Below are 12,519 nucleotides of genomic sequence, written 5' to 3'. Positions count from 1 at the left end.
GCCAAGTGAAACTTCCAGGCTAGAAAGTATGAAAGATGATTAAAAAACCAAAAGCAAAGACTTTTTTCCACTCTTTTAAAAAATGAGACGACCATTCTGTACAGAACAGAAATCTGCAACTCAGACATTGATCAAATGAACAAAAAGCACCTGTTGGCCCCAGGGATGGACTAGACAGGAAAAATCGATCCCTAAACCACTTACATAACAGGTGAATTTTTAAACTCCCCACTGCTCCCCCTCACCCCCACGCCCGCTTAACTTTCCCCAGGAGCCGAAGTATCCCAGCAGAACGTATTAGGATCAAAACCAGCAAAACTTTTGCCTACAGGGGAAAAGAAGAACCTGCTCCCTCTGGGATGTGGTGCCATCATCTCATGGGTAAGTACGGACCTCTAGGCAGACAGGTCACTTGCACAGAGTAGAGTTCTACTGAAATATCTAGTTAATATTTGCTTAACTTCATAGACAAACATTAGCAAAGTGTTGTAGGAAGTTTTTATTAGGCCACGCAACACTTTGAAGGTATGGGTAAGTCATTTTTAGGCATCCACCACATTGCCGGCAATGAGATGTGCCACAACAACAAATGCTGAAGTTATGCAACTGTTGCTCCTAGGTCAATGACATTTAAAATAGAAAATCTTTCCTATACACAGTGTTGTTAATAAAATTGCACTTGGTTTTGTTAAAAACATCAATATCATTGTAACTTTTTCAAATATTTCCTTTTTGGTATCTCAATTGATTTCCTTCAATTACTGGGGCTTCTTACTCAAAAACCTCCTCTCCTTCTAAGCCAGCTGCGCAGTCTCCATTTATTAGCCATTATTTTCAGTAAAATGGGAAGGTTGTTTCTAAAGTAACTCTTCACCACCTTCTTCTACCCTCCACCAAAAACAGGTAGTTGACCTGTGGAAGTTAATTGTAACATTGAATTCATAGTCCCTCAGTCAGATGTTAGGACTTTTAGTTTGACAGATTAAATATCTGAAGAAAGTTACAGAAGGTGCTGGAACACACATTTAAATCACTTAAAAATCCAAACTTGTAAATTCACTGTAAATTCAAACATTTTTCAAAGGTTTATCAATGTCCTCGCGAACCTCTTCCACAGTGAACTGCGTAAGATGCCCTCGCTCAAATACAGTGTCCAGTTCCAACGGTGAAGATCGAGAGAGATAAGTAGGATGCGCCTGATCCACTGGGCAGCCTACGGGAAATAGAACTTCCAAGAAGCTGCTTCTTCACTCCATTTTGGATCTTTCAAAGTGTGTAATCATTCTTTCCTGCAAAATTCAAAAAAGGTCATTGAAGTTTGTAATTTTTGTCTCTGTGTTTACATCACTCAGTACTAAGAGCCCACTCTTCACATGTTTATAGATAACGCACATGCATTGCAGAACAGTGGTTATACACGGAATAAGAGATATATAAAGAGAGTGCTCAAATTTTGACAAGATATTAATTTGTCCAGTCAGAAATCTAACTGCACATATAGGGGAAAAGTTACCTTTCTGAGTATACACTGCTACTCGATCTCTGTTTAGGTCAGATCATTACATGTTAACTCTGAATGTGTGAAGATACATATCATGTACACATTACAGAACTTCGTATGCTGGTTAGAGAGAAGCACACTCAAATACTGACATAATGCGTTTCTCCCTAACTAGCAGGAGGTTTGTGTTTTGTCAGTCCCAAATAGGTGAAAAGGGAACTCTTAATCAAACCTTAAAGTTTGGAACTCATCTAATACTACAAAAAAGCAGAAAGAAAAATATGTGCTAAAATCAAGGAAAAAACTATTCACTAAATAATTTGTGGAGTGCTATAATAATCCATCATCTCTCTCATTAAATTCTCTTCAGCAAGAACAATTTTTGCCTAGTGGTTCCAGATACAGTAGAGAGCACACTTTGTCAAGAATTTAATCAACTCATCAACATTCATAGCATTGGACATCATCAAATTAGGCTTGAATAAAGACTGGGAGTGGATGGGTCATTACACAAATTAAAATCTATTTCCCCATGCTAACTTTTCCCCCCTACTGTTACTCACACCTTCTTGTCAACTGTTTGAAATGGGCCATCCTGATTATCACTACAAAAGTATTTTTTCTCCTGCTGATAATAGCGCACCTTAATTAATTTTTCTCATTAGAGTTGGTATAGCAACGCCCATCTTTTCACTGTGTGTGCGTGCGCGCACACGTCTGTCTTCCTACTGTATTTTCCACTCCATGCATCTAATGAAGTGGGTTTTAGCCCACAAAAGCTTATAACAAATTTGGGCAGTTTAAGATGCCAGAAGTAGTCCTCGTTCTTTTTGCTGATACAAAGTAATATGGCTACCACTCTGAAACCTGTCAGCATTATTTAGGTGACTGATTTTATTGTAATTCAACATGAGGCACAGATTTCACATATTAACCCTTTATTTGGCCCAAAAGCAACACGCAAATGATGGTATTAACCAAAACTCAACTTCTAGAACAGTGGTGCACAAACTTTTCCAGTCGCACCCCCACTTACCATTAATGGAATCTGTCTGCACTCCCTCCATTACAGCACCGCCAAGGCTTCCCCAGCTTGGGCTGAAGGCAAAGCTGGGGGTGGAACTGTGGATGGGGGAGGAGCTGGGGCTAGAGGCAGAGCTTGGCTGTGGGCAAAGAGGGAATCACAGCAGAGCGGAGCTGGAAACACAACGTAGCACTCCCTCCCTGCCTCCCATGGGGGCTGGCCCAGGCCTGGAGGCAGAGCAGGACTGGGGCTGAATGAGTTTGGGAAAGAAGTGAAGCTGGGGGCAGAGTGGGACTAGATGCACAGTGCTCCCTCCCAACCAGGGCTGGTTGACATCCCACTGCACCCCCGGCCCACAAAATGTTCCTCGCCCCCCCCTCCCCCCACCAATTTGGGGACCACTGTTCTAGAAACAGCTGCTAATTTATGTACCAGCATCTGCAGAGCCAGCAAGCCAGAAACAGCGCTGTTTTGCTACAACATAAGTTACTGGAATTCACACAAACGTGGAAGGAGACAGGGAAATGGGGCTTTACTTTGAGTAAACATGCATGGCACTACTACATGAAGGGATCATCTAGTATTTTAAAATCATTTGGATTTAAAATAATTGTTTCATGATAAACTGCAATCTGCTGCACAGGTTCTACCATTCTTGAAAGTCTTTCAGCTGAACACTAGTTTACACCGTTCATATTTAGGGCAAGTTATTGTATTTCATCCAATTAGAACATCAGTACTTCCTCCCCTCCCCCTTCCTGCTGCATTTATAGGAACATAAAGCTCAGTTCTAACAGGCCAAGTCAACCTCTTTAATGAAAGACTCATGACTCCCTTGGCATGTCATAAGACTTCAATTTGTGCTGAAGGCTTGTTTACTGACCTCATCTGAATCCAGAAGGGCTGGGAGAGCACTGCAGTAAAAAAAACAAACAAAGATTGTTACACAGACCCAAGCACTAAATGACTGAAAACATCAATGTCAGCTTTAACACCTCCAGCTTTTTGACAGGGAGTAGGTTATAATGGAGAAGACCACCAACTCTTTGCTAAAATTAGAGAACTGGAGGAAGACAGAGAAAGACATTAACAGAGTGAGATGGGACCTAAGTAGTATTATCAAATACCAATACCAAAATCAGTTCCTAAGTTCTGCTTTCATTGTCCAGCTCTCAAATTCCCATCGCTTGAAATCAGCCAGAAGATATCAACTTTCAAAAACTCTCAAGTAAAATGACAGTGTCTTTTATAGCCTCTTATTTACTTTATGTGGTGGAGAGGAGTATCTTGCCTTTTACTAGCTTTCAGTACCCTCTAATTAAAGACAAACCCCAAGCAAATGATGACAAATTTTCACAAGATACACCGGTTTTCCTCAGTGTAGTATTCTGAAACTGTACTTAGTATCCTATCATGTATAAACTCAATTGTATTTTTGTTAAACAGAGTTGTGTATTTAAATCCAGGATCTGAGTTTTCTGCTGGAATGCCAGTATCAGAACTATAAGCCAGTATCCATCATGGTTTACATATGATTTAAAAAAGATAAATTTAGGCATAGAACACCAAAGTTTAAACTGTAAAAATCACTATTAAGGCAGAAGTGATACCGGTTGTGTACAGTGGGCTTCCACACTGCCAATGTCAAATATCACTGAACTAACAGCCACTAAACAGAAGGCCCAGACATTCTGTCTTAACTACCAAACTTAATAAAAATTATTCACAATTTATATTATATTAGGAAAAACACTCAAATGTACATCCAGAGCACACTACTGAGGGAAGCTAATTTGATTTTAACTCCACAAAAAAAAAAGCAAGTCATTGGACATGGGATTCAAAACACAAGTGGCTAACACTGACTTCAGCTCATTATTCATAGTCATGAGGTGATATACAGAAGCCACAACAGGAAAAAGTTTCTATCATACAAATATCACTACTCATTGCCAGAATTACACTGATTTCTCCATCCACAGAGCACAAGAATGTGTCAGCTCAGTCCTGTATCTTTTAAATGTCTTGGTCCTTTAACTAAAAGGAGTAGGACTTTACCCGTGTGCGATACCTCTAACTACACAAATGTTGAACGCTTAAAGCCAAACATGTCACCAAAACATTGAACCAGAGACTTACTTATTCCCAGTAGCCTCACTTGTAGTACTGCTGATTTTCAGCTTGAGGTCAAATCCTCATAAGGGACCATTTGCACCTACCATTATCCTCAACTGCAGTGACTATTTAAGAAATTCCCAGTCTACATTTCGGCAGATGCATTACATTTAAGGATAATTTCACCACAGCAGCAAGAGAAGGACAAACACCAAGATTTAAAGAAGGTGCAGTTTTAGATTTTTTTTAAAAACCACTTAATAAACCCTATCAAATACTACATATGGCTATACATTTACGCTTAACATGCTGCACAGACGTACTCTTAAAGTCAGAGGCCAACTCCAGAAAGGGTTCAGCACTTGCCCAGCAGACCCAGCACCAAAACTGCTGGCATTCGAACTATACTTCCAGTGCTTCTGACTCCAATGCAGCTACTACTGCTTGTCACAGTACAGATACTCACACATCAGTCACTGAAGAAGGAACATTCTCTTCTACCCACTTCAGATCATCTTCCTGCTAGAAGCACAGAAACCAAACATTAAAATCAAAAATGACAAGACTCTTTGAAGGGGTTTGCAAATGAATACATTTCCTCTAGCCTACCTGAAAAGTTCAGCATTAACTATAGTGGATGCCCACACAAGAAATGCAAATTGTTATTTCTGGATTAAGGAATCAAGTTCAGAAGATCAGGGAAGTCACAATAAATGTTTAAAACATTTTTCAGCCATTTTTAAGCCAGAGCCTACTCAGCCAAGAATGAACTTAAAATGCTACGATAATGTATAAAACATTGTATTAAAACACAAAAATAGGATTCAGAATGTGGCATTCAAAAGATTAAAGAGTACATCCTATGTTAATGTAACCTTCCTAATTTTTGTTGAGACTCACTTTTATAACACTAGGAGGACTGTTGATTTGTATGAACTGACATTTTGATTTGCGATACATAATATTACCCAGGATTTTTGAGCACTGAACATATTTCTACTCTGCTTTTTTGCTGAACAGAAAACAATGGGCAGTTTTATCTTTATATTAAGGATATCTGTGAATTAGAAGTCATCTTTATTTGAATGTCCTTGCTGCTGACTCAAGAGTTTGAGGAACTCCTTGCTACTGCCAAAGCAGAACAGAGATTTCAGGGAGCAACAGGGTTCTACAGTTTATGCATGCTTTAGACAAAAATGAGCTCGACCCTAAAGGCTTTAGAGAAACAATTTTGGAATGCATTTTCTACCTACTCGTGAATAAATCCTGAGTTTTACAGGGTCACATGTGGAAAATGCAGACGTCTTAAATGCACTCACAAAAGATACACATGTACCTCAGGTGGTTGTGCATCTGACTGAAAAGCATACAGGATTTGGAAACATAGGGTAAGCAGTGTAAATGCCCTTTGAATCCAGTTCAGCTTCCATGTATTTTTCTGTTTTGAAGCAATCTTAGAACCTGAGAGACTAGCTACACAAAGGCTAAATTAGCCAGTTTCAGAGAACTTGGTGTAATATGAAACAGTTCTGTCTCTAATGCATTTTGTGCAAGTTCTCAAAGCACATACTGAATTCTGATTTACCAGAAAGCTAAAACACAAAATCTGTTCACAAGCACCACGATCATCATGTTTTGACCCAAATCACTCACTGCTTGGAAAGGACAAACACAGATACTTGGTTTGCTCCTGTTACAGAGCTCCTATTTAAGGGGCAGCCAACTGAGTGATCTGGCATTACTTTTACTTAGTGATAGGGCCAAGGTGGGAAGGGCATACTCACAGCTTTGTTTGCTTTCACATTTCCATTTGGTTCTTGTTTTGTACTTCTCATTTTCATTCCCTCTGCAAAGGGGAGACACGACAGACACGGGATATTAAACTATGTCAGTACGTAAACTGTACATGGCATATCTATTAGGAATACTCTACTGAAGCCAAAGATCATTAATTAGGGGAAAGGGCATGCTACCTATTTAAAAGCAGAGAGTCCCCTTTCCAGGTAGCAAAAGTAACTTCTCAGAAAAATTCATATACATTTTTAACAAACAATACTAAGGGTTGGTCTGCATGGTGCAACAATGCACCCTAGGGGTGTGTGGAAACAGCACTATGTTGAAGTGCTGCAGGAAACTTTTAGTGCACACCACATTCACACACTTTAGAAATCATTCCCCCGCTAGTGTGCATTGCTACACGGTCTAGGCAAGTCCAAAGTGAAGCTCAGTGAACACCTATGATAACTATAACTCTAAGAGGAAAAGGATCTTTCTTCAGTGTACTTTTATGCATGATCCATTTCACTGTTCCTGTAAGAACCAGCTCCCCCACCTTTTCTGTGAGCCTTTCAATCATCATTTCAAACCCATCTTAATTTGCTGTCCAGCAGTAGCATCTGAAAGTCCCCACTATCTGAAGGCTAGTTGCCTACAAAGTTGAAGATCTCAGACCAGTTCCTAGTGGACAAGATTACACACGAGTGCCCCCATTGGCAGTTTCATCTGAGAAGTCAGAGACTGAACAGGCCAGGTAGAGACTGAACATTTAGTGGTGGTGTTCCTCTAAGGCTAGGGTTAAGTCTAGTGGCAGCGTGGAGGAGTTTACGCTGCTGGTGACAGTGCTGCTATACCTGTCCTTGATTAATTCAGCACTAAGATTCCTTCCCCACCCCACCCCCAAAGAAAGGAAAATTAGAAAGATTCTGTTCCTGTCTTTAGGCTTAGTTATGAAATTAAAAGAATTAAAAAGTTAGCTTAAGTTTGGTTGAGAAAATAATATATTTGCTGTCTGGTTTGTGGCCAGTAAGGAAGGGGCTCTAATCAGCAAGTAAAAGAAGGCCATGAGAATAATAAATAGTATCACTTGTAGTGTGGGAAGGACGTACGGTTCAAAAAAAAAACTAACTAATAAAATAAAGAGCTGCAGTAACAAGACAAAGAAAAAATGGTCTTAAGAGAAACAAACACAAACCTTCCCACTCTTCTGCTGGTGAGCGGTTGGGGGAGGGGGAGAGAAGGAGATAAAGGAAGGCCTTGGAGGAAGGAAAGAAGCAAGGAGAAACTCCTTCAAACTGGGACTTTTGCTAAAGCTAGTGAAAGGTATAAAAAAAGCCATGAATCTGAAGCTTCTTTGTCAGACCGCTACATGATCATGCTGGAGCATACCAGGATAAGATGGTTTTCTCTAGGTCTGGCCTATTTGTAAGTATACTGATCACAGGCTTACAAATACTTTGGTACTGTATTGGGTGTAGTGACTGCTTATTTCAGAGATGGGCAAACTACATCCAGCCTGCAGGACCCTCCTGCCCGGCCCCTGAGCTCCTGGCCCAGGAAGCTAGTCCCTGGCCCCTCCCCTACTGTTCCCCTTCCTAGGCAGGCTCAGCTCACTGTGCCACCAGCGCAATGCTCTGGGCGGCCTGACCCAGTGCTCTGTGCTGCGCGGTGGCGTGGCTGGCTCCAGCTGGGTGGCACGGCTGCCTGTCCTGGTGCTCTGGGCAGCGCAGCTGCAGTGCCACCAGCGCTCCAGGCAGCACAGTAAGGGGGCAAGGAGCAAGGGGGTTGGATAGAGGGCAGGGAAGTTTGGGGTGATGGTCAGGGGGTTGAGGCGTGGATAGTCGTGGGCGCGGTCAGAGGGCGGGGAACAGGGTTGTTGAGTGGGGGCAGAGGTTCCAGGGGCAGTCATGGGACAGGGGGGATCGGATGTGGCAGGAGTCCCGGGGGGGCCGCCACGGGGCGAGAAGCAGGGGAGGTTGGACGGGGCGGAGGCCAGGCCACGTCTGGCTGTTTGGGGAGGCACTGCCCCTCCTAACCAGCCCTCCATACAATTTCGGAAACCCAGTGTGGCCCTCAAGCCAAGAAGTTTGTCTGCCCCGGCTTATTTTTAGGCTGTTAAGTATGTTTAGAGCAATTGTATAAAACACCATTTGGCCTTTGGATTTAAAGAATTTATGGTTAAAAGAGTGTCTGGCAGTCTCCCATATTAATATTAATAATTCCAACATTACCAAAACTTTCCTTTAACATGGGCTCTTTCTGTTCATCCTCATCTTCCTCAGACAATGGTGAGAAAGCAAACCTTTTGAGAAGAGGAAAGAATGAAGACACCATGACACAGATGCACAAAGTCAAAATATCTTACATAAATGTCATTTTGAAGAGATTATCTTGCCATTTTTATTATTTCACTATTCTGGACAGCTCCCTCTAATTGTAAGTTAGATTTTTGATCAACCACAAGCTGAGATAATTTAAGTACTCATACCATTTCCCTTTTTTAAATAAATGTTACTAAGGAGAGCCTATAAATCTACAAATGCTGCTTCCACTTTCTGCGGTCAGGATATACAACATGAACTATACTTCCTTCTCAATCCCTATATACACACACACACACACACACACGCAGCTCACAGAGCCTGCAGAAAAGTTTAGCAAGTGACCATGCAGTACACCAGAACTGCTGGAAATGCTCTCTTTGGATAGACTTGACTTTAAGAAGTCAAGATTACTTTAAGGTAAAACACGTTAAACCTTTGATTGTTGGCAGACGGCCTCCATAGAACCATGATGACAAAAAGGATCATTGAGAACAACAGTCGCCAGATGGCATCATCCACCCACAGCTCCTGCCAGTCCTGTCAAGAAAACAGAGAATCCATGCCCTCAGTCTTTTTTTTTTTTTTAAATACACTGGTGAAGTAGAAACACCTGTGACAAGGAGTAAAGTTGCAGTTCTGTTCTAAATGGCTCCCCAAAGGCTGTAAATTTCCATGGATTAAGACTTCACTGTATGCTCCTCCACATGAAGGGGACTCTACAGGAAGAGCATCTGCCAGCTTCCCCAACCTTACTTCCTCTACCTCCAAATCCAGATTTTAAGGAAGGAAGTCGTAATCATGGAAACCACTTAGGTATAAGATGCAAACTCACCAACTGACAATCAACCAGCCTGAACTTCATGGTGGTCCAGATGATAAATACAATAGATGCTGAAGGCAGGAAAAAAAAAACTTGGTAAAACCAGTAAGTCAGAGTTTTTCTACCACTAGAGTATCTAAGAACTAAGTAATCATGCCCCGGGACTTCAAAGGCAAAAGCCTTTTACAGTAAACTGTTGATAGTTTAAACTTTTCCTGTTACATCCTTTTCTTCCAATCACAAAGGGACGATGATTCTGCAGAAGTCATCTCACATCAGTTAATTCAGCCACTGAAATTGAGAGCTGAATTCAATGTTCTTGTTTCCCCCAAAGCATGCTTGTCCAAGACATGGCAGGGAATGATCCCCCACTACTTCCTTCTTCTCCATGGGACTATTTTTTGAAGAATTACATAACTTAATTCTAGCAGCATTCTAGACAATGTAACAGTTTAACATTTATGAAATCTATAGTTCTTTACAAGCTACATCCACAGCAATAGTGAAGAATAGTCACCTCAAGCAAGCATACTTGCAGTCAATTGGCACACAATATATTGCATGACAGATTGGTGACTTACACAAAGAAAACACCTCGATCTTATGAAAAATGCCAAGGAATCTAATGATTTTAAAAACAAGGTTCTGCTGATACTGTACAAGGTTTCATTCCAAAGACCTTCAGAGTGAACTGCATGTAACTCAATTTATCAGCCTTTGGAAAAAATTAAAAGTTAAGTTAAGGTCAATTTCCGACTGGTTATGACAAGAAGTCAAGATATTTCAGATCAGAGGCTTCAAATACTATACTCTATCTCTTCAAGTAAAAAGGTCTGAGCTAAACCTCAAACCTGAATTTCCCATTCTCATCTTACTTTCCTTCTTTTAGAGAGACAGATTAGGATATTGGCATTCAAAGACATCAGGCCTCTTTATGATCAGATTACAAGTACAAAATATTTTAAAGTAACCAAGCCTCCCACCTACCATTCCTGGAATTTAGAACTTATTACCTTGGGCCAAAAGCAAGTTTTAATGCAGAAGCTAAGCGTTCCCCATAGTGGGCTTTAAAGGATGGAGTTTTTTTTAAATACTGGTTGTATTTTGGAGCAGCTTAGTTTCAGATGCTGCCAAGAATGTCAACCAAACCCACCTATTTAATGGACACATTTTCTAAAACAAGTTTCAAACATCTCAGTCCCTTATGGGAATTGAGTTAATAGCAATCTGCTCACTGCCTGGATAGGGTTTTTGGGTGGGTGAGAAAAACGGAGTCTGGTAGCATTATTAGGTATGTCCTTGACGTTAGCTGGATTTTATTTGATGCAAATAGGTACAAACTTTAAATTCTAATTTCCCGTCCAAAAATAGCCTGCCCTCTCTTTTCTAAAATGAGCAGATGTTCTTTTTCACAAAGCCACTCTGCTCAAAGATTAAGCTGTCAGCATGGTGGAGCCATAACACATTTTAAAAGCTCCCATTAACCAGTACAAAGTGGTACTGCAGTGTTGGAGGAAGCCACTACCCATCTCAGCAGGAGATTTCAGCACAGGATGCAGCTGCTAGTGAAGCATGAGGATGTCTGGGGAGAGGAAAGGGGACCATAATGAAAGAAACTTCAAAAAACTATTAAGCTTATTCAGATAAATGCTAATTTGAAGCTACTGTTTATGGATAGTCAGAAAAAGTCTGGCAGAAGCCCACCACTATGCAAGTCTGAGTGCTCAAGAGCAAACACTGAAATGCCAAAGGCCAATAAACTGACCCAAAGCAGCGCTTTAGTAAACTAAACCAGCCCCATCATACCTGGAAAGTGCACTATTTAGTGAGGAAGGGAACCCACAGCTCACCTGCTACTGCCAAGATAAGAGTGTTGGTGAAATGCCGGTAAAGAGAGAGTTTCACAATGTTCCTCCGCAGTTTTAGCAGCTTCATCGTTTGAGTCAGGCTGATGAATATGTATGGCAAGTCAAGGAAAGCAAGCTTAAGAATCAAGTTCTTGATAACAAGTAGGATACAGCTTTTGTACACACCTCAAGCAACACTGTCATGCCATACAGACATAGCGCCCCTGCAACCCTCCCTAACAGCAGCACAGCCACAGTGACCCAGCCCTCCTGCACTGCAGAAGGTCATCCAGAGGCAGTGCTCCTGAACAGTGGTTTACTACAATTGGTTTTCCATACCCATCCTTTTATGTCACCCCACTCCACCCAGGCCTAGTACTCTGATATCACCACATCAGTAAGCTAGCCTGATGCAAAATTTCACAACTCCACTACAGTAGTTCATACCTGCAGGAAAACTTAACATGCATTTTGAGAAGAGAAAAATAGGTTTAAAACCTGGTCATGCGTTTAATATAAATGGACAGCACATCCATGTTTGTCTTTACCTACTTTCCTGCAATTTTAATTGTACAATAATCAAACGTGTGTTTAAGACAAAAGACTGACATCACTGTAAGAGGAATAAGGAGGTTGCCCTGGCCTGGAAAGAGAAAGGTGAACTTTTTGGCATATCCTAATTTTTCAGGTTCGGTAGTTTCAAGAGCTTATACTAAACCTAGTCAAGTCCTAAACTCAAAGGGTCTCAGCGCAGCAGAAGACAAACAGTAAATGTGGAAGAGGAGGCTGGGAAGAGGTTTAAACAAATGATTGAGAAAACTGCTTAAAAAGTTAACTCTTTCTTGTCCCCAAACTACTTTATGAGACCTGTAAGTTCTGAGAAGAAATTTTAGCACTAGTGTCAAAATAAAGAGTTTTCTACCAGTTTAAAACAAAACCAAAAAACTCAAAACCACCCCTCCCCACCAAAAAAAAACAAACCACTCCCAAACAAAAACACTCTCAGTAAGGTCAGGACGGACCATAGTCCAAAAGCTGCTGTTCTGAATACTGCTTCAATACAACTTTAGAGTAAACTCACATCAATAAGCAGAGACCACCACAACACAAAA

At 41.0% G+C, this 12,519-nt stretch overlaps 1 protein-coding gene across 9 annotated transcripts in view; it reads right to left on the bottom strand.

Moving 5' to 3' along the window:
- Positions 1-484: 484 nt before the first annotated feature.
- The window catches only part of TMEM87A (transmembrane protein 87A), a 28,984-nt gene continuing 16,949 nt past the window's right edge, over positions 485-12,519 (bottom strand). For 3 of the 9 annotated variants that reach the window (XM_037900415.2, XM_037900416.2, XM_037900422.2), the window contains exons 13-21: positions 11,411-11,519; positions 9,573-9,631; positions 9,174-9,277; positions 8,648-8,718; positions 6,425-6,486; positions 5,107-5,162; positions 3,409-3,439; positions 2,538-2,664; positions 485-1,289 (exon numbers count right to left, since the gene is read on the bottom strand). In XM_037900415.2, coding sequence (XP_037756343.1) covers positions 1,267-1,289; positions 2,538-2,664; positions 3,409-3,439; positions 5,107-5,162; positions 6,425-6,486; positions 8,648-8,718; positions 9,174-9,277; positions 9,573-9,631; positions 11,411-11,519 — 642 coding nt within the window. In that variant the 3' untranslated portion in view covers positions 485-1,266. The remainder of the gene's footprint in view (positions 1,290-2,537; positions 2,665-3,408; positions 3,440-5,106; positions 5,163-6,424; positions 6,487-8,647; positions 8,719-9,173; positions 9,278-9,572; positions 9,632-11,410; positions 11,520-12,519) is intronic. The other 6 variants (XM_037900417.2, XM_043548652.1, XM_037900420.2 and 3 more) reach the window with 3 other exon arrangements.

The sequence above is a fragment of the Chelonia mydas genome, chromosome 6, assembly GCF_015237465.2.
Source record: "Chelonia mydas isolate rCheMyd1 chromosome 6, rCheMyd1.pri.v2, whole genome shotgun sequence".
Lineage (NCBI taxonomy): Eukaryota > Metazoa > Chordata > Testudines > Cheloniidae > Chelonia > Chelonia mydas.
Note: the sequence above shows the minus strand (reverse complement) of the source record. Positions and strands in the feature narration are given on the sequence as shown.